We start from the raw sequence: 25,834 nt of genomic DNA, 5'->3' as shown, positions 1-25,834 counted from the left end.
GGATGAAAGAGTTTCATGAGGGTGATCTAGTCATGGTTTATTTGCGGCCCAAGAGTTTCCTGTTGGGATCTACCATAAGTTGAAATAGAAAAAGATTGGTCCATGTCAAGTGCTGAGACAGATTGGTGACAATGCATATGAAATTGAGCTACCAACTGATTTGTTCATTTCACCCATTTTTAATGTAGCGGACCTCTTTGATTACCATGGGGACCTAGAACCAGCAACAAAGGATGGGCGAGGACAAGCACAAAGGGCCAGTAGTTCTAATGAGTTTGAACAAGTAGAGGGTGTAGAAGATGTCCGAGTCACCAATACTCGAAATGGGTCCTATTTTAGGTTCTTGGTCAAGTGGAAAGGGAAACCATCAATTGAGAACTCTTGGATTAGTGAAGAGGAGTTTATGAAGCTAGATGGAAAACATGTGCAAGGCTGCTAAAATTTCTGCTCGCACGGGGTCGAGCTCTTTTTAACTCGGCGGGAATGATGAGGCAAAAAAAAGAAGAAAAAAAGAAAAAAAAAGAAACGTGTAAATGTATTCTATTTTCCATGTTTTTTGTAGTGGGATCCCAAATTGTTGTCTTTGGGTAGCTTTGTTGATAGTTTGGGACCAGGGGTATTTTCGTCATTTTATAAGTAAGGTTTTTTGGTCAAGGGCAATTGGGTGCATTTCTGTTGGGTTTTGGTCTCTTGGGTCTTTTTACAAAAGTTATCTTTTAGGTGTTCATTTGAAGTTAGTTTTGTTCCTAAGGAGTTGTTGGTGAGAGGGAAACATTCTAGGGGCTTAGGTGTAAATATTTTAACTAGCTTGTCCAGCAAGCCAGTGAGTCTTATAAAAGAGGAAGCTGTTTTCTGTAGGGGTTTTTTGTTTCTTTCTCTCTTGTTTGAGCTGTAGCTCAGCCCCAGCTAGGGTTTTTAAGCATTGGGAGCTTGGGTTTTGAGGAGTCGACCCATTTTGGCACCTTCCAATTCCTCCACTGCGTGTCCACACGGGAGGCCAGTTTGCTGCCATTGTTACTGTAGCGGAACTGTTCCAGGAGGAGTTTTACTTCAGGTTCAGGTCCGAAATCCCTAAAAATCCAACTTATTTTGTTGTTTTTAGCTTGGTATTCTTGTTTTTATTGCTGTATACTTGAGGAGCTGCATGTAACTTGTCCTTATGTCCACATCACAAGCCTTGCATAAAACTAAAAGTCAAAGGAGAAGTGCTATATTCTCCATGTCACCTTCTTTTTTATAGACAAAATATCATATTTCCATTAAATCAGAAAGAAATTACATGATCAATCCCTTGGGAAGGCACGAGATGCTGCTTCTCCAAACATGAAAACACATAAAACAAAACACATAATCTAAAGCAAAAGGTACATGAGTACTAATAGAAAATTACAGTTGAGCCCCAAATAGTATTTTTAAATTGCACCCTGTTTTGCCAAGCTATCAGCAAAGGCATTAACTGATCTCCTCACCCACTGTACAGTAACAGACATATTCCTTGTCAACCATAATCTAAAGCAAAAGGTACATGAGTACTAATACAAAATTACAGTTGAGCCCAAAATAGTGTTTCCTGAATTGTGCCCTGTTTTGCCAAGCTATTAGCGAAGGCATTGGCTGATCTCCTCACCCACTGTACAGTAACAGACATATTCCTTGTCAACCATTTGTATTTCTTTACCTCATTCTTGTAACCCCACACAACGTTCTCTGGATCATTTAACCACTCCACCACTACCTTAGAATGACTGTGGATCTCCTATCCACACCTACCCACAAAACACTACCTCCATGCATTGGGAACATCTCCCCATGCATAATAACATGTAAAAGCATGAGAAGTTCCTCATGTGGCTGCGATCTCATGTGGGTAGGTGTGGGTAGAGTCGTCGTGGGTAGGAGATCCGGACTCCTTTAGAGTCCCCTTCAATCAGCAACTGCTCCACACCCAATTCTTTTGCAAGGAGGACCCCTTGTATGGCAGCTAGCAATTCTGCCTTAACAGAATTCCCAATGCCCAATGGGCCAGAGTAGAGGAGGATGACTGTTGAGGGCCCGGTAATAGGATCTCGTCACGGGTCGGTCCACGGGGAAAACCTCCTGTTTTCCCTTGTTCCTTCCTGCTCGTGATGAACCTATCTTGGCACCTTCGGTGATTTGTCCAAGAGATCACCAACTCTCCTAACTCACTCTTGACTGAATAATTTGATATCTCATTCAATAATGGGGTCTCCTTAAATAGGAGATTACAAGAGTCCTAATCAAAGGGAGTCTCCTTGCTGAATAGGGAGACTTCCAGTTTTATCTTGCTAAGGATAAGATAAGCTACTAACAAGATAAGATAAGCTAAGTTAATCCTAATCTGATATGCTATTAACAAGATAAGATAAGAGATAAGAACAATAAGATAAGAACAAGCAAAATGAGCTAATCTAATCTAGATAAGGCTGCTGTTGCCGAACTGGGTAGGATGAGCATCACTGAATCCTTGCTGCTGCTGGCGGTGGGCCCGGGGCCTGTTGCTGCCGGCGGCGATGGTACGTCTTCCCAATGAAGGCGTCCATAACATTACTCCCCTCCTGGACTACGAGCTTGTCCTCAAGCTCAAAAGCTGGATATGTGGCTTGGAACTCTGCCAATGGGATCCATGTGGCTTCTGTTGGTGGTAGATCACACCATTCCACCAAGACTTCAAGGATTCCACGATTGAAACGAGAGCGGGTGACAGTTTTAGGCTGGGGGACCAGTTTGCCATCTTTCAAGGGTGGCAGGGAGGGAACTTGGTCCGGGGGAACACCCGTAAATGGTTTCAGCAAGGAGATGTGGAAGACATCATGAATTCGGCTAGTCTCTGGCAATTCCAGCTGGTAGGCCACACTGCCAATCCGTCGCAGAACCTTGTAGGGCCCATAGTACTTAGGGGCCAGCTTCGGGGCAGCCTTGTGGCACAAGGAGCGCTGCCGGTAGGGCTGGAGCTTCAACCAAACAAATTGTCCTGGATCGAACGACAGTTCCCGGTGGTGCTTATCATAGTGGAGCTTCATGCGGAGCTGGGCCTGCTGTAAGCGAATGCGGACGTCGGCGAGGAGGGCGTTGCGGTCCTGTAAGGAGTGATCGATTGCGTCCAAGCGAGTAGATCCGGGCTCGTAGGACAGCAAGCGGGGAGGATCCCTGCCGTAAACGACACGAAAGGGAGTCATGCCGAGGGAGGAATGGTAGGCTGTGTTGTAGCAGTACTCGGCCCAAGGAAGCCATTCCAACCACCGTCGAGGTTGATCGCCTATGAAACAGCGGAGATACATCTCGATAGTGCGGTTAACCACTTCCGTCTGACCGTCGGTTTGTGGCCGGTAAGCTGATGAGTAGGCCAGGGTGGTGCCGTGTAGTCGAAATAACTCTTTCCAGAAGGCACTAGTGAAGACCGGGTCTCTATCGCTGACGATGGATTCCGGCAACCCATGTAAGCAAAAGATATGTGTAAAGAAGGCAAGGGCAACCGAAGTGGCACTGTACGGGTGTGATAGAGGAATGAAGTGCGCGTATTTAGAGAAGCGGTCGACTACCACAAAGAGAACTGATTTGCCCCCTACCTTGGGAAGTTCCTCAATGAAGTCCATGGAGATGTCGGCCCAGATCTGCGATGGGATGGAAAGGGGCTGAAGGAGGCCTGCCGGGTGTAGGTTTTCCCATTTGTGTTGTTGGCATGTGGAGTTCTGGACAAAATCTCGAATAGAAGTCTTCATACCTCGCCAATGGAAATCAGTCCGGACGCGGTATAGTGTTTTTTGAATGCCCTCGTGGGTGGAGTTATGGATGCTGGTGATGATGGTGGGAATCAACGGGCAGTCTGCTGGAAGATGGACTCGTCCCTTATACAGTACCAACCCGTCGTGAAGTGACCAATCGGGGTTGGCCGTGCCGGTCTGGATCTTCTGCAGTAAGAGCGACCATTCCGGGGACTGTGGTGCTGCCTTCTTAATGTCGTCAAACAAAGAGATCCGAGGTTGGGAAATGCTACATAGAACCATCGCGTCTTCTTCTCGCCTAGACAAGGCATCAGCTACGCGATTAGAGGATCCCGCCTTATATTCCACCCGGAAGTCAAACCCGAGCAGTTTGCTAACCCAATGCTGCTGAGGGGAAGTGGTGAGACGCTGCTCTAACAGGTATTTGAGGCTGTAATGATCAGTTTTGACGATGAACGACCGCCCCCACAAATACGGCCTCTAGTGCTGGATGGCTCGGGCAAGGCCGATTAGTTCGCGCTCATAGGCTGGAAGCTTCAGATGTCGGTCAACCAATCTGTGGCTGAAGAAAGCGATCAGGTGCCCTTGCTGCTGTAGTACGACCCCGATACCCACTCCGGAAGCATCGCACTCGACTATAAATTCAAGGGCGAAATTAAGTAATTACAGGACAGGGGTTGAAGACAGTGCATTTCGCAGTGACAGAAAAGCTTCATCAGCTGTGTCGTCCCACCGGAAGGAGTTTCTCTTCAACAGGTTGGTTAGCGGGGCTGCCAACACTCCATAGTTTTGTACAAATTTGCGGTAGTAACCCGTTAAACCGAGGAACCCGCGTAAGGCCTTGGCGGATTGAGGTTTGGGCCATTCTGTTATAGCCTGAATCTTGGAACTATCAACTGTTACACCCTGCCCATGGATGATGTGGCCGAGGTAAAGAACCTGTCGCTCCCCGAAGGAGCACTTGGACCGTTTCAGGAATAAGCTGTGTTGGCGTAGGAGTACAAAAGCGGTCCTCAGATGGTGGACATGCTCTACCCATGATTTGCTGTAAACGAGGATATCATCAAAGAAAACTAAAACAAATTTGCGCAGATGGGGCTGGAATACCTCGTTCATTAGTGACTGAAATGTAGATGGTGCATTGGAGAGTCCGAATGGCATGACTAAAAATTCGAAGTGGCCATGGTGGGTGCGAAAAGCAGTCTTCTTCACGTCACCGGGAGCCATGCGAACTTGGAAATATTCGGACCTGAGGTCCAACTTAGAGAAATACTGGGCACCATGCAACTCGTCCAGCAGTTCATCCACAACGGGAATAGGGAACTTATCTTTGATCGTCCGGTCATTGAGTTCTCTATAGTCAACACAGAACCTCCACGTTCTGTCCTGCTTCGCCACCAACAGAACCGGCGAAGAGAAGGGGGAGTGACTTTTGCGTATGATCCCTTGGTTCAGCATCGCTGTACATTGTTTTTCTATCTCATCCTTCTGTAAGTGAGGGTAGCGATAAGGCCTGACAACGACTGGTGCTGAACCCGCCACCAAAGGAATACGATGGTCGCAAGCTCGGGAAGGGGGAAGGCCCTTCGGTTCCTGGAACAGATCTGAAAACTCGGCGAGAAGTTTTTCCATGGCTGCCGGTTCTGTCTGGAGTGCATGAACCTGCGGTGTCTTTTCTTTAACCCTGCAACCGTACCGTGAAACTTGCTTGCCATTCAGGTGGAAGGTCATGGTGAGTGCGCTGAAGTCCCACAAAATCGGGCCTAGGTAATTAACCATTTGACCCCAAGAACAATATCGAACCCATCCAATGAGAGTACAAATAAATCAACAAGAATTAGTTCAGAATTGACCTGTACTGGGACGTCCTTACAAATCCCTGGACTGTGAACTTTTTCACCATTTGCGACGACTACCTGTAGTCACGGCCGGAGTTCCATTGGTAGTTTTAACTGCAGGGCTGCATGTTCACTTATGAAGTTGTGTGTGCTCCCTGAATCGACGAGAATGCGCACCGACTAACCTGCAATCTGTGCCTGTAACTGCATGGTCTGAGAGGTTTTAATACCGGTGATCGCATGGAGAGACATCTCTGGTTCGAACGTGACGGGTTCCCCTTCCTCCTCCTCTTGCTCATCTATGAGAAGGAAAAAAAGCCTCTTGCATCTATGTCCTGCCGAGTAGAGGTCATCACAGTTGAAACATTGACCTCTCGCTCGGCGCTCTGCCATTTCTGCCCTGGTCAAGCGCTTGATGGGAGGAGTGACCATGTTACTGCCTGTACTTGTCACTGCTCTAGAGGTGGTGGTCGTGGGAGGCTTCATTTCCCGGCTGGTAGCAGAAGAGGGGGTCGTTGCTGCTGGTCTTGGGGGCACCCACGAGTTCGGTGGACGACCCACATTAAAAATTCCGTGGTTGAGCTGCAGCTTGCGCTCAAATGCGCGGGCTAAGTTCATGGCTGTGACCAAATTTGGGGGATTCTGCATCTCGACATCCACTCGCAAGGGTTCTGCTAACCCTGCTGTGAACATATCCACTTGCTGGTCTGGTCGCACGGAGGATGCCCTCGCGAGGAGGGTTTGGAACTGTCGCTGGTATTCAGCAACTGTTCCAGTCTGTTTAAGGTTAATTAGCTCGCCCAATGGGTTGCTGGTCAATGGGGGTCCAAACCGAAGAAGGCAATAGGATTTAAACTGGGGCCAACTGAGCCCGGGTTCTTCTTGCTCTAACCGATAAAACCAAAGCTGTGCTTCTTCTGTTAAATGAAAGGCGGCTAGGCTTACCTTGTCCTGGTCATTTGTCCGTTGATTCCGGAAGAACTGCTCGCAGCGATACAGCCAGCCTAGGGGGCCTTCGTTGCCGTTGTATGATGGGAACTCCAGCCTGCTGTACTTGGGGATGATGGCTGCTCCATGGCCGACGGACTGCTGTTCGCCGGAAGACTCTGGCAGATCTAGCCGGCAGTCGTTAGCTGCTGTCCCTCCGTCAGAGTTCCTTTCCCTGCTGGAAAGAAACATCTCCATTAGTCGTGGCAATTCTCGCACTTCACCTTTGATCTCACGAACTTCAGAGCTGGTCTCCATGAGTTGGTGCTCGAGGTCGTGGACCCTGGAAGGTAGCTGCTCCAGATCTCCCATGACGCCTTGCTCTGATACCAAGTTGTTGAGGGCCCGGGAATAGGATCTTGTCACGGGTCGGTCCACGGGGAAAACCTCCTGTTTTCCCTTGTTCCTTCCTGCTCGTGATGAACCTATCTTGGCACCTTCGGTGATTTGTCCAAGAGATCACCAACTCTCCTAACTCACCCTTGACTGAATAATTTGATATCTCATTCAATAATGGGATCTCCTTAAATAGGAGATTACAAGAGTCCTAATCAAAGGGAGTCTCCTTGCTGAATAGGGAGACTTCCAGTTTTATCTTGCTAAGGATAAGATAAGCTACTAACAAGATAAGATAAGCTAAGTTAATCCTAATCTGATATGCTATTAACAAGATAAGATAAGAGATAAGAACAATAAGATAAGAACAAGCAAAATGAGCTAATCTAATCTAGATAAGGCTGTTGTTGCCGAACTGGGTAGGATGAACATCACTGAATCCTTGCTGCTGCTGGCGGTGGGCCCGGGGCCTGTTGCTGCCGGCGGCGATGGTACGTCTTCCCGAGGAAGGCGTCCATAACAATAACCTCTCCAGCCTCATTTCTCAAAACACCTCCCTACCCAAAGAGCTCTGGGTTGCCCATTTGCCTTGGCTACTCCATTCAAAATTCAGCTTCAAAAAAACCTTGAGGGGGGAGGGGGGGCGCAGTTTGTAGAAGCCCTTTCCTTTGAGGATGAACAGCTTGCTACTGCTAACCAGTTCCTCCATAAATCATTAAAGAGATTTGGTGAAACAGTTCTGTAGAGAACACTGATGTGGGCCCCACAGCAGTGGTCCCCACTATGTTCGTAGGACAGCATGTGTAGTTATTTGTTTCAGTTATAGTAGTGTCAGTTTGAGTCGGTTTGTTAATTCAGTTGTTATTTATTTCAGTTTTTATTTACTTTATTTATCATGTAAGTACTAAGGGCAGATCTGTCCTTTCCATTATGTACTGAACATAGCCTATAAATAATAAGAGAGTGGCGGCGGCAGATCAGTTAGAATCTGTCCCTCCTTTCAACCCCTTGTGTTCTCCTGTTTCTCTTCTATTCCTTCTCCTTTCTCTCACTTTTCTTCTATTTTGTAAACCAAAAACCTATTAGGATTCAAGACTGATTACAGTCTTGATCTTCTACTTGGTATCAGAGCCTATCTAGGGCTTCTCATGTGTGTCTAGTCCAGCCGACCACATGAGGACTAGCTAGGGCTGGAAGCTTATGAAGAAGTATTCGGTGGCTGAATCTTGGAGATTACCCGGAGAGGTTCGCAGCAGTTGAGGACTTGCCGCGGCTTGCAGAGAGTTGGTAATCAGGAAGAAGCAGCGAAGGTTAGGGTTCAGGTAACCCTGGAAGGCAGTAAACCGAAATCCATAAATTTGGGTTGGTTTCAGATCAGATTTCAGATCAGATTTGTGTTGGTTTCAGATCAGATTTCAGACCTGCTTGATTTTACTCTGTTTTCTGGTATAGTGGCTCTAACAGTTTGTAGCCACTGATTCTTGATCAAAGATGGAGTTTAAAGGTTAGAGAGAAAGTAGTTTTGGAAACAACAGTTATGGTAGTGTATCTGAAACCGGGTTTCAGATTACAACTATGAGATTTGATGGGTCAAATTACTTGGAGTGGGCTCAATCAGCCATGATGGCTATTGGAGGAAGGGGAAAACTGGGTTACCTCTTGGGAGATGTGAAAGAACCTTCCAAGGAGGACCCAACATACACCAAGTGGGTTCAAGAGAACTATTTGGTTATGGCATGGCTGTGTAATTCTATGCAACCACATATCAGCTGAAATTACTTGTGGGCAAAGACAGCCAAAGAGATATGGGATGTTGTGAAAGAAACCTATTCCCAACCCCTTAATGCTGCCAGAGCTTATGAACTGAAGTGTGAGGTGAACAGCCTTAAACAAGGAGAGAAGCCAGTTTCTGTCTACTTCTCTACCTTGAAATCCTTGTGGCATGAGATTGACCATCTAGAGACCCTTGAGTGGGAGAGTCCCAAAGATGCACAGACTCACAGAAAGCAAGTCGAGATGAATAGGGTATTCGAGTTTCTAGCTGGTTTGAATTCAGAATATGACATTGTGCGACAACAGATATTGACAAGAGATAGTGTGACCCTTTCTCAAGCATACTCCCTGGTGCATAGTGAAGAGACCAGGAGGAAAGTCATGATGCAGCCTCAACCCCCTTTCCCAGCCTTGACAACTATTAAACCTAAGCCAGGGGGTGATCCAGAAAGGGACCAGAAGAAGGAAGACAAACGGGATATGGTATGTGAACATTGCAAGAAACCCAAGCACACAAAAGATACTTGTTGGAAGCTACATCCTCACTTGGTCCCAACAAAACTAAGAAATAAGAAGGGTAATGCTCATGTGGCCGTGAACACTGATTCAGCATCCTCATCAGGCACATCCCTAGAGACTTTAGCCGCTGTTCGGGCTGCCCTCATATAGTTGGAAAAGGAAGTTGGGAGTTCAACTCAGCCATCTCAGTCACCATCAGCTCCTGCCACATCTGCATTTGCACATTCAGGTACTCGAGCCTCAGCTTACCATGCTTCAGCTCCAGGTAATACTGACCACTGCTGGGTAATAGATTCAGGTGCATCCGACCATATGACTAGCTTGCCATCATTGTTCACTTCTTATCACTTGTCCTCTGGCCGAGATAGAGTATCCATTGTTGATGGCTCTCTTGATACTAACCTGCTTTCAGTTAGTAGTATTACCAAACACATGAACTGTTCAGTAACCTTTTTCCCTGACCGATGTGTTTTTCATAATTTGGAGAGGAGGAAGGTGATTGGGACTGGCCGTGAGACGAACGGGATCTATCTGCTTGGAGAGAGTTCTCGTCGGGAGGAGTCAGTGGATAAGAAGTCTTTTGTTTCCCAGTCTGTGAGTCCGGTTATGCTTTGGCATAACCGATTAGGTCATTTGTCTTTTAAGTCTTTGAAGAGTCTGTTTCCTGCTTTATTTGAGTTTGTTGAGTTATCAAAGTTGAGGTGTGAGAGTTGTGAGTGTGCCAAACATTGTAGAACCTCTTATTCTTTAAGTAATAAAAGGAGTAATTCCTCTTTTGATATTGTGCATACTGATGTTTGGGGGCCATATCATATCTCTTCTATGGGTGGGTACAGATATTTTCTACTGTTTGTTGATGACCATACCCGCTTTTCTTGGGTCTATCTTATGCGTTCTCGAGATGAGGTTCCTGCTCTGACCCAAAACTTCCATCAGATGATTCTCACTCAGTTTGGGGCCAAAATCAAAGTCCTTAGATCTGATAATGCAAAGGAATACTTTGCTTAGCCATTGACCTCCTACCTTCTTAGCCATGGAGTTATTCACCAGAGCACTTGCCCTTATACACCACAGCGGAACGGCGTTGCCGAAAGGAAGAATAGGCATATCTTGGAGGTGGCTAGAAGCATTATGTTTACCTCCAATGTACCTATTCGCTTCTGGGGTGATGCTATCCTCACGGCAGTTTATCTCATTAATCGAGTTCCTTCCCGGGTTCTTGATATGAAAACCCCTTTTTCCCTTCTATACCCAGACGAGGAGTTATTCATTGTTCCCCTTAAAACCTTTGGTTGTACCTGTTTCGTTCAGCTTCTTGGGCCTCATCATTCCAAGTTTGAACCTAAGGCCTCCAAATGCATTTTCCTCGGTTATGCACAAACTCAAAAGGGTTATTGCTGCTATGATCCGGTTTCAGGGAAAAGGTTTGTCTCCATGGATGTCACCTTCTTTGAGGAGACACCCTATTATCCTAGGGTTTCTCCTCAGAGGGAGAGCAGTGAGAGTGGGGCTGTTTTGGGTTTCTTTCCTCAGGGGGAGAGCAGTGAGAGTCGAAGTGGGGCTGTTTTGAGTGGGGTTGTTCCTTTACCTATTCCATTGGGTAATGAAGGTTGTAGTGGTGAGGGTGGTCAGAGGGAGCAGGAGTTGAGAGTCTATCACAGGCGATGCAGGCGGGTTGATCCTAGTCATCGGCAGTCCCAGCCAACTCCAGTTCCTTCTGCGGCTCCAGATTCAGAGCCTACTGAGACACCTCCCACTGTTGCCACTTCCCCTCTTGTGGATGACCTTGATCTCCCTATTGCCATTCGCAAAGGGAAACGACATTGCACCACTTCTACAACTCACAGCATCTCACAGTTCTTATCCTATGATCGTCTATCTCCATCTTACCGGTCCTATCTTACTTCCATTGCCGATGTCCCTATTCCAAGAACAGTGCAAGAAGCCTTATCAGTTCTAGAATGGAAAGATGCAATGCAAGTCAAAATGGATGCCCTGTTGAAGAATAATACTTGGGCACTGGTTGACCCACCAAAAGGAAAGAAACCGGTGGGATGCAGATGGGTGTTCACTGTGAAGCATAATGCTGATGGCTCTATTGAAAGGTACAAAGCCCGACTGGTTGCAAAGGGGTTCACTCAGACTTATGGTATAGACTACTTAGAGACCTTTGCCCCAGTAGCCAAGATGACCACCATCCGAGTTCTGTTATCCCTTGCAGCAAATCATTCTTGGCCCCTGTTCCAAATGGATGTTAAAAATGCCTTTCTGAATGGAGACTTACAGGAAGAGGTCTACATGCAGTTGCCTCCTGGATTCTATGATACAGAGACAAGTAAGAAGGTTTGCCGACTGAACAAGGCATTGTATGGTTTGAAGCAGTCACCTAGAGCCTGGTTTGATAGGTTCAGATTAGCCCTTGGAAAGTTTGGTTATGTACAGGCCCAGTCAGATCATACACTATTCATCAAGAGGGTGGAGTCCTCTCTGACACTACTTGCAGTATATGTTGATGATATTGTGGTGACAGGAAATGACAGCCATGAGATTGAGTCCCTCAAATAGCTCCTTCATCAAGAGCTTGAGGTGAAAGATCTTGGTGCACTACGGTACTTTTTGGGTATTGAGGTTGCTAGATCCAAGCAGGGAATTTTTATCTCTCAGAGAAAATATGTTCTAGATCTGTTGGCGGAAACTGGAAAGTTGGGTGTTAAGCCGGCTGATACACCCATTGAACAAAATCACAAGATTAGTGCAGAGGGCGGGGAGCCTCTTGAAGACAAAGTTATGTTCCAACGGTTGGTTGGAAAGCTCCTATATCTCTGCCTCACTCAGCCAGATATCAGCTATGCAATTAGTGTTGTTAGCCAGTACATGCACTCCCCTAGAACTTCTCATCTTCTTGCGGCAGAGAGAATATTAGCATACTTGAAGAGATGCCCGGGTAGAGGTATACTGCTCAAGAACAATAATCACATGAGGGTGGAGGTCTATACAAATGCCGATTGGGCTGGGAGTGTCGATGATAGAAGGTCTACCTCTGGATATTGTGCCCTTGTGGGAGGTAACCTTGTCTCTTGGAGGAGTAAGAAGCAGAGTGTTGTTTCCCGCTCCAGTGCTGAAGCGGAATACAGGTCAATGGCTAATGGAGTGGCTGAAATCTTATGGCTGAGGTCACTACTTGAAGAGTTGGGTATTGACTATGAAAAGCCCTTAATGATGTATTGTGATAATCAGGCAGCTATTAATATAGCCCACAACCCAGTGCAGCATGACAGAACTAAACATATCGAAGTTGATCGACATTTTGTGCGAGAGAGGGTCACATCACAAGAAGTGTGTCTTCCGTACATCACATCTAATATGCAGCTCGCGGATACCCTCACCAAGGCTGTACCAAGGAAGAAGTTAGAGACAAACCTATCCAAGTTGGGAATGATAGATATCTACTCCCAACTTGAGGGGGAGTGTAGAGAACACTGATGTGGGCCCCACAGCAGTGGTCCCCACTGTGTTCGTAGGACAGCATGTGTAGTTATTTGTTTTAGTTATAGTAGTGTAAGTTTGTTAATTCAGTTTTTATTTACTTTATTTATCATGTAAGTACTAAGGGCAGATCTGTCCTTTCCATTATGTACTGAACATAACCTATAAATAATAAGAGAGTGGCGGCGGCAGATCAGTTAGAATCTGTCCCTCCTTTCAACCCCTTGTGTTCTCCTGTTTCTCTTCTATTCCTTCTCCTTTCTCTCACTTTTCTTCTGTTTTGTAAATCAAAAACCTATTAGGATTCAAGACTGATTACAGTCTTGATCTTCTACTAGTTCCATAGTCTTTAACCAGTGTATTGCCCTATTCATAATGCAGTCTTTCAAGGCCAGGCTGCTCCTCTCCTTCTCTTGGAAGATCCTAGCATTCCTTTCTTTCCAAACTGTCTAGATCAAAGCTGCTCTCGCACACCTCCACATGCTTCTTCCCTTTTTATGGGGCCAAGAGAGAGTAGAAGGGTTAAACAAGATGCTTACTTCTGCTGGCATCACCCACCTGCATCCAAACAAGGAGAAAAGCCAAACCCAAAGCTCTGCAGTGACATTACAAGATTGCAGATCTCATGGTGAGGACTGTTATTCTCCATGTCACCTTACCCAATGATTTTCATTCTTATTTTGTTTACTTTAAAACATGTTAAGAGGAAGACAATCATTATAATTACAATTGCAACAGAAGAGTGTGAGCAAATTACTAGTCATCCAATCAGATAAATTCTCAGCTTAAGAGATACTAGGTGGTGTACCTGTTCACATGTTGCTTTAATCTGTCCCACGTGTACTAGTGTACTAGAATGACTGGTGGTGGTTCTTTTCTTATCTTATTAAGGAAAAAGGGAAAAAGATTACAAAAAGGAAACCCCTATCCCCTTTTCTTATCAAGAATTCCTTCCACTGATATCTCAACCAACCCACAAAATTCTCCAAAGAAAAAATAATAATAATACTGATATACCATTTGTAATTACCACATTCACTACCATAAAGAACAAATTCTCTTTACCACTGCTTCTACAAGACTCACTTCAATCAATGAAAAGCCATGACCACCTCACTTTCCAGACACATCTTCCATCAGGCTCTCTCAGTTCACCACCTTATATCATTAACAATTCCACTTAAAATTCTGCTATTCCTTCTATCCTTCTCAGAAAACTATGCTGCAAACAAATGCAGCCTAAAGCTCATCTCTTTGCATCTCCACTTTGGTGGTTGTTCTTAGGTCCTAACTGGTAGCTGTCTTAGATTTCCCTAATTTAATAAAACCCAACTAAAAATTCTAATTTCTTGGTAAAGGAAATTATGAAGTATATTTAATTTCAAAATGAGCACACTTTTGTGCATACCTTCAGATAACGAAGTTGCCCTTTTATACGTGATAATAAAGACAAGGACATGAACTTTTCATTAGAAAATTCCACATTGGCTGCAACTAGTTCTTCTGAACTTAAAGCATCAAGAGCAGATGCATCATTCTCAGTTTCTCTCAGGCGCAATCGAGAAGTTGCCATCTTAATCTCGTCATGAGCACGCAGTAGTTGGGCCTGAACAGTTGCCAAGGACCTTGCCTGGGTATATTCCTTCCGCATTGCCTGAACCAAAAGAAGCACAAGATGAAATTCCCATGAAGTGGCTTCTCTTGCATCAACCCAGAAATAAGATAAGATTAACAAAGAAATTGTCTAGATGGATTAGTTGTACCATATGAGAAAAAGACATGAATGAAATTGTCTAGATTCCACCAAAAAGAGTTGAAATAGATGATGCAGAAAATGAATAAGTGAATGAGGGTGAGTTGACTGCCTTGATTATCTTCTTCATACAGCTAAGTGGTTCTCTCAACTTTATATACATCAAACAACTAGTTAGAAAGCCAATCATTCAATAACAAGAAATACTGATGACATTATTAGAGGATGTCAATGCATTGCAGCTTCATCTTTAACAAGAAATACTGTACCTATCAATTGGTCACCCACTCTCTAATTTTATTAAACTGAATTTTGATGGTTACAGTATTGGCAATCTAAGAAATTTAGGTATCAGGGAAGTTGATGTACGACAGGGTAGGGGTCATACAGATTTCAGATCTAGTGGTGGGCTTTGTAGGGTGAAGGAAGGGTGATGTGTTATTAGGGATGGAGAAATCAGATGGAAAAGAAAGTAGACAACTTGCTGTCCAGCAAAGAATAAGCAAGAACTTGGAAAGACAGAGAACTCTTGCTGCTGGGTAAAGAGCAAAGACACAGATCTCAAACAAGAAGAAATAGGTGATAGAGGAAACAAAAAGATAAAAATTCCTAGCAACAACCAGAATTCACTAAACCAAACCTCATTTCTTCAAATCAACTCTTCTTAAATTGCAATGACAATGACTATTTATATACTCAACTTATGGACTCCAATGTCCCTTTACAGACTCCAATTTGGACAAGAAAACTGACCCAAAAGATCTCCTAGTTGTTTTAAAACTAAGACACATCCATAGGGACACTCCAATAAGGAACCTAATTCCTAAAATAACTAATAACTCGTTACTTATCCTAGTAAGATTTACTTATATTAGGACACCTGAAATTACTAAAAATAGTAAACCATGAGTTTACTAAAAAATAATTATAGAATAACTAGAATACCAAATCCAGAAGTTACCATAAATAGTAATTTCAAAATAGAATTAAAATTCACAAAAATACAACCCTATTCTTAAGACACCAACTAGAAAATAAATAAAAACTGAAACAATACCAATATCCTATCATCCAAAAATTCTAATATCAGTTTAGGAATTAGAAATTGGTTTGTTTCCCCTAGAATTATTTCCTTGCTTCCACATTGGCATTATGAGTTTCTAAAGATAATCTTGAGAATATTAGTGACCATCATTCTCAATCTATTGGTTATGGTTATTCAACAAGAGCAAAAACTATTAGTGGTACCACCCAAAATTAGAGCTTTTTGTTGAGAGGTTGTTCATTCTAGAAATGAACAACACATGGAAGGACGAGGTGGTGGAGGCTGTAGAGGAACTCATTGGTAGATTCTCGATTTCATTGAAGTTTAAAAACACAAGAGATGGATTTACTTGGGTTCTCACCAATGTCTGGTCCAAATAGATATCGAGAAAGGAATGAAATGTGGGAGGAGCTGTTTGGTGTTAGGGGCTTATGGGAAGGACCGTGGTGTGTGATAGGGGATTTCAATGTGATAAGGTTCTCAAGTGAGTTTAGTAATCCAAACCAGCAGGTGGCCTCCAGTATGAGGAAGTTCAATAATTTCATAGACTCTTGTGAATTGAAGGAACTCCTTCTTGTAATCTGAAGTGCTATACTCGAAGTAGCAAGGAAGAAAAGAGAATGACAGAAAAGAAGAGAATGTCGAACTGTACTAGCCAGTCGACCAGTTCTTTATTTATAGATGAATATAGTACAAGGTACAAGAAATTACTGGGATGCCCCTGATTAGTGATGGGACACCCAGATGACTTAAATCATTAAACAGGATTAGGCCCATTAACACAAGCCCAGTTACAAGATAAGTTAAACATAAGAATGGGCTAATAAGAACTCTTATCAGCCGAACATAACTCTAACATTCTAACACTCCCCCTCAAGCTAAGCATAGATATCAATCATGTTTAGCTTGCCAAGTATGTCCCTGAACTTCGTTGATGCCAGCCCTTTAGTTAATACATCTGCAATCTGCATCTCTGATGGAGTATAAGGCACACAGAGTTCTCCTGAAATAATTCTTCTAACAAAGTGTCGATCAATTTCAATATGTTTTGTCCTGTCATGCTGCACAGGATTGTTGGCAATGTTGATAGCAGCTTTATTATCACAATACAGCTTGAGAGGACCCTCTGTCTTGATACCAAGCTCATTAAGGAGAGTCCTGAGCCATAAGAGTTCAGCAACCCCGTGTGCCATAGCTCGGTATTCTGCTTCTGCACTTGATCTAGCCACAACATTCTGCTTCTTACTACGCCATGTGACTAGGTTTCCTCCCAAGAATGTACAGTAACCTGAGGTTGATTTTCTGTCTCCAACAGACCCAGCCCAATCAGCATCAGTGTAGGCTTCAATTTCAAGTCTGCTGTTTTTTCTGAATAAAATTCCTTTCCCTGGGCAAGTCTTCAAGTATCTGAGGATTCTTTCCACTGCTCTCATATGAGGGGTCTTTGGTGAGTGCATGAATTGACTGACAACATGTACTGCATAGGCAATGTCTGGCCGAGTAAGGGATAAGTATATCAGTTTTCCTACCAACTTTTGGTACCTTTCCTTATCACAGTATTTCTCACCCATTGATTCTTGTAATCCATGGCTTGGTTCTATTGGAGTGTCTGCTGGCCTGCACCCCATCATGCTTATTTCCTCTAGGAGATCTAGCACATACTTTCTTTGACATATGTAGATTCCTTCTCTTGATCTAGCAACTTCAATTCCAAGAAAGTATCTCAGATTTCCCAGGTCTTTGATCTCAAATTATGAAGCTAAGAACTCCTTCAGCCTCTTCATCTCTCTCACATCATTTCCAGTAATCACCATATCATCCACATACACAATGAGTGCTGTAAGTTTGTCATCCTGTCTCCTTGTAAACAATGTATGATCTGCACTGCTCTGAGTGTACCCTACTTTCTTCATGGCCAAACAAAGTCTCTCAAACCATGCCCGGGGAGATTGCTTCAAACCATATAATGCTTTCCTTAGTTTACATACCTTCTTTCCAACATCATATCCAGGTGGGGGTTCCATGAATACCTCTTCATGAAGATCACCATTGAGGAAGGCATTCTTCACATCCAGCTGATGAAGTTCCCAAGAGAATTTTGCTGCTAGTGACAGTAGAACCCTTATTGTGTTGAGCTTTGCTACTGGGGCAAAGGTTTCCTTGTAGTCAATTCCTTCCTTTTGTGTAAACCCCTTTGCCACGAGTCTGGCCTTGTACCTCTCAACTGACCCATCTTCCCTGTGCTTTACTGTGAATACCCACTTGCACCCAACAGTGCCTTTCCCTTCTGGCAGGTCCACCAATTCCCATGTCCTTGCTTTCATTAGGGCTTTCATCTCCTCATTCATGGCTTCTTTCCACCTTGGATCAGATGCCGCCTCTGAATACCTGGAAGGGACACATACAGAGGAAAGAGCAGACACAAAGGAATGATAGGCAGGGGATAAGTGTGAGTAAAAAACATAATCGGCTATGGGATGCCGAGTGGTACAAGAACGAACAGGCTTACGGAGAGCAATAGGAAGATCCAAATCTGAATTGAGTGAATCAGAATTACCTTGGATTGCAGAGACAGATTGATCTGAGTTCAACTGGTTGCAATCATGAGGTTGAGGGGCCTTCTTCCTTCTACTGTATGTAAGTATCTCTTTCTCTTGTTTACTGGAACCTTCAGAAGTATCAGCCAAATCTGGAGAAGCAACTGGCACAGTGGAAGTCTCACTAGGTTGACCCGGAATGTTATAGCTAGTAGTAGTGGAAGGTGCTGAAATGGGAACAAAAAAGAAGGGAGAATGAGAATCCTCTTCCAACCCACTACTCTCCCCCTGAAGAGGATTCTGAGAAGACCCGAAATAGGGTTGAAACTCAAAAAAGACTACATCCCTGGTGACATTTTTTCTTGGAAACAGGATCATAACACTTATACCCCTTCTGCGTAGGAGAGTACCCCAAAAATATTCCCTTTGTAGCCTTAGGATCCAGCTTGGTCTTCTTTGGATCTTTCACATGTATGAAGCATGTACAACCAAAAACCCGCGGGGGAAGAGGAAATTCTGGAAGAGTGGGACACAAAACAGAGAAAGGGGTCTTCATACCCAGTACCTTAGATGGCATCCGATTTATCAGGTATGATGCAATGAGAACAGCTTGAGACCAATATTGCTTGGGCACATTGTGCTGGAAAAGAAGGGCTCGAGCTGTCTCCAATAGATGTCTGTTCTTGCGCTCAGCGACCCCATTTTGCTGAGGGGTGTAAGCACACAATGATTGATGTAACATGCCTGCATCTTCCATGAATGAGTTCAGGGATCTTTCAAAGTATTCAGCTGCATTGTCTGAACGGAATTGCTTGATCTTTTTATCAAATTGTGTTTCAACCATCTTGCAAAACATCATAGTTATCCGGGGAACTTCTTCACGTCCTTTCAACAGATAAATCCAAGTGCACCGAGAATAATGGTCAATAAAACTGATGAAGTAACGGAAGCCATCAATGGAAACAATGGGTGAAGGACCCCAAACATCAGAATGAACCAAGTCAAAAGGGGCTTGAATTTCATTACTAGAAATTGGATACATTGATCTACATTGTTTTGACATTTGACACACATCACAAATTAAACTCTGACTCGAAATGCCCTTACATAATTCGGGAAACAACATTGCTAAGGAAGAAAAGGACAAATGACCTAGCCTAGCATGCCACAAGTGCAGCCTAGCTATTGACTCCACACTCTCCGGACTAGTAGTAGAAGCTTGCATGGCTGAGCTGACATCTTCATCAAAGTAGTAGAGGCCCCCATACTCATGACCACTCCCAATCGTTCTCCTCGTCAATCTGTCCTGGAAGACACAATGAGAAGGAAAGAAAGTTATACTGCAGTTCAAGTTTTTTGTAAGCTTTGAAACAGACAACAGATTTGAGGTAAGACTAGGAACATGTAGGACTGATTTAAGAGAGAGATCCTTGCTTAGGTCAACCACCCCCTTTCCAGAGATGGTGGAGAGGGACCCATCAGCTACTCTCATCTTATCCTGGCCAGACAACAAATGATATGTGGAGAATAAGGAGGACATATGTGTCATATGGTCAGTGGCTCCGGAATCAATCACCTAAGAGGTAGAATTAATGGAACTAGATGCACTAAATGCAGAGGCTGTACCTGATTTGGCAAGAGAGGTGGAAGCTAAAGAATTGTTCTTCAGACGGGCTAATGCCCGACTGAGAACCTCTACCTCACTAGCTGTGAAGCCCAAAGTACTTGGTCCAGAGGAGTCGGCAGCCTGCCTTGCGGTGGAAGATGACACTGTCTGAATACTCTGTGAGTTGTCACTACTGTTGTTGGTGGCAAGATTCCCACTTGCTGTGTGGCCCTTCTGTTGCCTTTTGTCCTTTCTCAGAGCAGCTGGCTTAAGATGAGGGTACAGGACCCAACATTTCTCCTTTGTGTGTTTCTCACCACCACAATGTGTACACTTGAGGGACTTCTTGTCTGAAAATCTATTCCCCTTAGTGGAGACTAAGGCTGAATGTTCTCCAGGTTATTCTGTTGACTGTGTCTGGGAGTCAACTTGCATCTCCTTTCTCCTTACTTCTTCATTCCTCACCAGGTAGTAGACATGGTGAAGCTCAGGTAATTCATCTTTCCCTAGAATCTGTGACCTTATACCTTCATATACAGGGTCAAGACCCGCCAGAAACTTGAAGGCTCTGCCCTCCTCAATCTGCTTATCATGCCTCCCCTTATCATTAGCATTTTCCCAATCCAAAATCAAATGGTGGTCAAGCTCTTTCCAGAAGCCTTCCAGTGTTGCAAAGTAGGTTGCCACGGACATGTCTCCTTGCCTTAGGGCTGCAATGTCTTGGTTCAGCCTGTAAATTCTAGCATTGTTCTTTTTCTGGCCATATGTCTTAGATACTTTCTCCCAAATTTTAGCAGCTGTGGGGAAGTGATGAACAGTTCTGGCCACCCTAGGAGTCATAGAGGCCAGCAACCAAGACATGACTGTGGCATTTTCCTTACGCCACACGGTGTATTCAGGACTGCCAATTTCTGGTTGTTTCTTGTCTCCATCCAAATAGCCTGTGAGGTCACGAGAGGTAATGAACAGCATTGCTGAGACAGACCACTCTCTGAAGTTATACTCATCTAGCAGCACACTTGTAATCTGCAAGCTGTGCAGATTAGGGTTTTCCAGGTTTGAGGACCTTGTAACAGGTCTGTTATCTCTAGAGGAAACTTCACCGGATAGTGAGGACATCTTGACTTCAGTCCAAGAGTTGTTCACAGTGCTGTAGGTGATTCTGTTTAGGACTGGCCGAAGTGGTCACAGTGTTCACCGTGCTGGTAGAAGTGTTCACAGTTCGGGTACTGTGCAGTGCTGTTTAGGACTGGCCGAAGTAGCAAGTACAGGGCTGTAACTGAAGAGAATCTGTAACTGAAGTTACCACAGTTCTGCCCAAGTCTTGCTGGGGCACGAAGCTGCAACTGTAGAGAAGGCTAAGTCTTTACCACTTGTTCTGCGCAAGTCTTGCTGGAGCACGAAGCTGCAACTGTAGAGGAAGCTCTCCCTCTTTCGGCTAGTGCTAGGACTGCTGAAATCAGTCCTCAACTAGGTCTGTCCTATACAGACCTCTCTTAGTAGCCCAATAGCTATTATTTGCTAGAGATAATCTAGTAGGACATCTACTTCTGGGTCTTACTTCTCTTGAGTCCTACAACCAAGAGAAACCCTAGGTTCGAACTTGCTTCACTCTCTTACACTCCTAGGTCTTCACTGCAGCAACCCAGAAAAGGAAGAGAGAAGATGAAAAGACAGCAAGAGAAGAGAGTGCGCCTGCTGAAACCAGGAAGGAGCTAATGCTCTGATACCATGTAATCTGAAGTGCTATACTCGAAGTAGCAAGGAAGAAAAGAGAATGACAGAAAAGAAAAGAATGTCGAACTGTACTAGCCAGTCGACCAGTTCTTTATTTATAGATGAATATAGTACAAGGTACAAGAAATTACTGGGATGCCCCTGATTAGTGATGGGACACCCAGATGACTTAAATCATTAAACAGGATTAGGCCCATTAACACAAGCCCAGTTACAAGATAAGTTAAACATAAGAATGGGCTAATAAGAACTCTTATCAGCCGAACATAACTCTAACATTCTAACACCTCTCTTACAGGCTAGGTTCACTTGGTCCAATCTACAAGAAGTTCCCCATTTCTCAAAATTGGATAGGTTTCTGTTTAATGAAGAATGGGAAAACTATGAGGAGAACCTAGTATCTAGAACCTTACCTAGAGTCACATCAGATTACTTCCCTATCAAGCTAGGCCCTGAAACCTTTTTAAGTGGCCTCACAACATTTCGTTTTGAAAACATGTGGTTCACCCTCGGACTTTGTAAGTAAAGTAGAAACATGGTGGAAGGACTTAGGCAATGTGAGGTGGAAAGGTGTAAGGACTTGTAAGTAAAGTAGAAACATGGTGGAAGGACTAGAGGAGAAAAAGCTCAATCTTGTGTTCAACATAGAGGAATTAGATAAGAAGGAAGCATAGGGGATTATTGTTGTTGAGGAGCAAGCCATGAAGTGCAAATTAAAGAGAGAGTTGGAAGAAACCTTATTAAGGGAAGAGATCAGCTAGAGACAAAAATCTAGATGCAAGTGGTTAAAAGAAGGGGACGGTAATACAAATTATTTTCATGCTTTGGAAAATGGGAGAAAGAGGAGGAACTATGTGGCTAAATTGGAGATAGAAGGGCAGGAGATAACCAATCAAAGTGAGATTGCTAGGAGATTTGTAGACCACTTTAAATCCATCTATAGAAGACCTTTGGTTGATAGAGTGGTTATGGAGGACCTTGATTGGACTTGCCTAGAATCTAAAGAAGCTTACTGGATGGAAAGGAATTTTTGAAGAAGAGGAGATAAGAAAGGCAGTTTTTTCAATGAACATATCTAAATCCCCTAGGCTAGATGGTTTCACTATGGCCTTCTATCAGGATTGTTGGGAAATTGTGAAACATGATCTAGTTGAGGTATTCATCGAGTTTGCGGAAAAGGTTTTCATTATTCTAGGGATAAATGCTACCTTTTTAGCTCTTGTCCCAAAAAAGCCTGATGCTTGCCACCCTAGGGACTTTAGACCAATCAGCTTAGTGATCACCTTGTACAAGATTATTGCTAAGGTCCTTTCCACAAGGCTAAAAACAGTTCTTCCTACATTAATCAGTCAACAACAAGGGGCTTTTGTAAAAGGGAGACAAATAGCTGACCAAATCCTTATTGCAAAAGATTGTGTGGAAGAATGAAAAGATCTAGGAAAAAAAGGATTTGTATGTAAGCTAGGCCTTGAGAAAGCTTATGATTTGGTGGATTGGGTGTTCTTAATTGAGGTAATGAAATCATGTAGATTTGGGGAGAGATGGTGTAATTAGACCTTTGGATGTATTAAAACTTGTCATTACTCGATTTTGGTCAATGGGATTGTGAGAGACTTCTTTTCAGCTCGTAGAGGGTTGAGGCAAGGAGACCCCCTTTCACCTTTCCTCTTTACCCTAGTTGCGGATGTCTTGAGTAGAATGATTCACAAGGCCAAAAGGGAGAATAAAGTTAGCAGTTGGAAGGTTGAAAGGGATAGGTTATTGATTACTCACTTACAGTTTGCAAACGATATTATAATCTTTGTGAAGGGGAGATCAACTTTTGGTGAGGAATTTTGAACTTGTCTCCAATCTTAAAATTAATCTTGAGAAGAGTTGTATTGTAGGAATTAATATGGAAGAAGGAGACCTTATAGCTGTTGCAAATGTCCTAGATTGCTCCATCTCAAGGTGGCCTTTGACCTATTTAGGGCTTCCCCTAGGTGCAAATCCTAGAGAAAGTAGATTTTGGAGTCCAATCTTTGAGAGGTGTACCAAGAGACTAGCAACCTGGAAAGGGAATTACATCTCACTTGGGGGTAGGATTACTCTGAATAAGTCTACTCTGGCCAATCTACCAATCTACTATCTGTTGGTTTTTAGGATCCCTAAAAAGGAAATAAATAAGATAGAGAAACTAATGAGGGATTTTTTGTGGGAATCGGGAGAAGGTAAAAAAGACCACTCGGTTAATTGGGAGACTGTGAGTGGATAAAAAGAGGAATGGCTAGGGTAATGGTTATGGAGATGGCCACGGGAACAGGACAAACTCTGGCACAAGGTGGTAGCCAGTATTCATGGTAGGTGATCCTGATAAGTCAGACAAGCGTGTTTGGGCCCCTCACCCTAAGGGTCTATTTTCTTGTGCTTCCTTTTTCAGGTCTCTTTGTGATTCTTTGCCCTCTCCTTTGGTTCCCTTGAGAGAGTTTTGGTGCAAACCCATTCCCCCTAAAATAAGAGCTTTTTGTTGGGAAGTAATCAAGTAATTCATGGGAAAATTAATACTTTGGAAATGCTACAAAAGAGGAGACCCAATTTATGTCTCTTTCCAAACTGGTGTGTTTTGTGCAGATCTGATAATGAGAGTTGCTATAACTTACTGATTTCTTGCTCTTTGTTGCAGATACAGAATTGGTTTTTTTCTTTGTTTGGGTGCAAGTGGTCCTTACCAGCGAAGGTTAACTTTGATGTTTGATCCTTCTATGTTTACTTGGCCAAAAAAGAGGGGAAGAATAATGTGGAGGTGTGTTAGAGCAGCCTTGGTTTGGACCATTTGGGAAGGAAGAGATAAAGGATTGCGTGATGGTTAGAGTGATCCATTGGATCAAATCTTTGGACCTGTTTTCTCAAATTTCTCCTGACGACTTATGGAGGAACTGGGAAGGTGTTGCAAGAAGCTCTTCTAGAAAGGAAAGAATAAATGTTGCATGGCACCCCCCACCTCAGGATTATGTAAAAACTGAATTTTGATGGGAGTAGCAGGGGGAATCCAGGACCTGCTGGTATAGGAGGGGTTGTGAGAGACATGGAAGGCAAATTAATAGCCTTGTTTTCTGGTCCATTGGGGTAGAGGGATTCTCTCAAGGCAGAATTGCTTGCAGCCTTACAAGGTTCACAAACTGCAAATGAGCTGAACATAACCAATTTGGTGATTGAAGGGGACTCAAAATTGGTGGTGGGTTGGTTAAAGGATTCAGAATCTGTGATATGGGGCTACAGGGATGAATTAAAAAGGATTTTATGGATCACCAAGAATATGAATTTGAGGATACAATGGGTGAGGAGATCGGCAAACGGATTAGCTGATACTCTAGCCAAGCAAGGGCTGAAAAGACAATCTTTGTTTTGGGCTCACTTGTAATTTTTCTGTTTTGGGCATCCCATGCCTCTTTGAGGGATGCTTGTAATGATTATAGTTTCAGAATTAATAAAATCTAACTTCAGTTATCAAATAAATAAATAAATAAACACATGGAAGGTGATCCAAACAAAAAGGCTCAATTATTATTTGTTTCCCAATATATGCTTTCTTTGCAGAGTAAGCTGTGAAAATATGTTTCACCACCTAATCTCCTGTTCTTCGTCACTAGTATTTGAAAGTTTTCTTTTCTTTGTTTTGATGCCAGTGGATTCTACCAAATGATGTTCAGAACCTATCTTGGAATTTTTTTTCTTAGGCAAAATCATATTAAAATGCACAAGGGCCGCAATACTGTGCTGCATTTGGCAAGAAAGGAAATCAAGAATCTTTAGAGAGATGTCAAACTCCAAAGAAACCATTTATCTCCATTAAGGTGGATCACAAGTCACTGAAGGTGTTTAGAGATTTCTTTACTGGTGACGTTATAAAGAATTGGCAGGTTGTGGCATGCTCCTCTTCAGCAAGGAACATTACAACACTGTGGAGGTGCTCTAAGAGATTGTGAAGGAAACTAATTGCATTATTTTCTGGACCTTGCATTGGAGACTCAACTAGAGCAGAATTACCAAGTTAGACGTGGCCTAACACTAGCCAATTCCTTAAATATTACAGATTTAATGGTGGAAGGGGACTCACAAGTTATTAAGAGGTGGCTAACAAAAAGAGAAACGGGCTCCTGGAGGCATGCACATGTTATAAGAGAGATCAAAGAAAGGATCAATAATCTACATATGGTCTATAGATGGGTTCCAAGGTCAGCCAACTCCTTGGTTGATGGATAGAAAAAAAAAGGGAGCAGCAAGACATCAGCTATCTTGGGGTGTGATCTCTCAGACCGAGGGTTTGTAAAAAGTGTAGAATGGGGGCTAGCAAGGGCTAGCTGCATTTTTTATGTGCTAGGTGCATACTTGTACATTTTTTTGCACTCAATTAATAAAACTTTGTTCTGTTATTGATAAAAAAAGAGCAGAACTATTTGCATTACTACAAGGGAAATTGGGTTATGCTTTCAAC

At 43.5% G+C, this 25,834-nt stretch overlaps 1 protein-coding gene across 1 annotated transcript in view; it reads right to left on the bottom strand.

Moving 5' to 3' along the window:
* The window catches only part of LOC104594462 (RING-finger, DEAD-like helicase, PHD and SNF2 domain-containing protein), a 128,568-nt gene that overhangs the window by 26,068 nt on the left and 76,666 nt on the right, over nucleotides 1–25,834 (bottom strand). Inside the window, exon 15 of the mRNA XM_010254736.3 lies at nucleotides 14,091–14,336. Coding sequence (XP_010253038.1) covers nucleotides 14,091–14,336 — 246 coding nt within the window. The remainder of the gene's footprint in view (nucleotides 1–14,090; nucleotides 14,337–25,834) is intronic.

This window comes from Nelumbo nucifera, chromosome 2 (assembly GCF_055504915.1).
Source record: "Nelumbo nucifera cultivar China Antique chromosome 2, China Antique-T2T, whole genome shotgun sequence".
Taxonomy (NCBI): Eukaryota; Viridiplantae; Streptophyta; class Magnoliopsida; order Proteales; family Nelumbonaceae; genus Nelumbo; species Nelumbo nucifera.
Note: the sequence above shows the minus strand (reverse complement) of the source record. Positions and strands in the feature narration are given on the sequence as shown.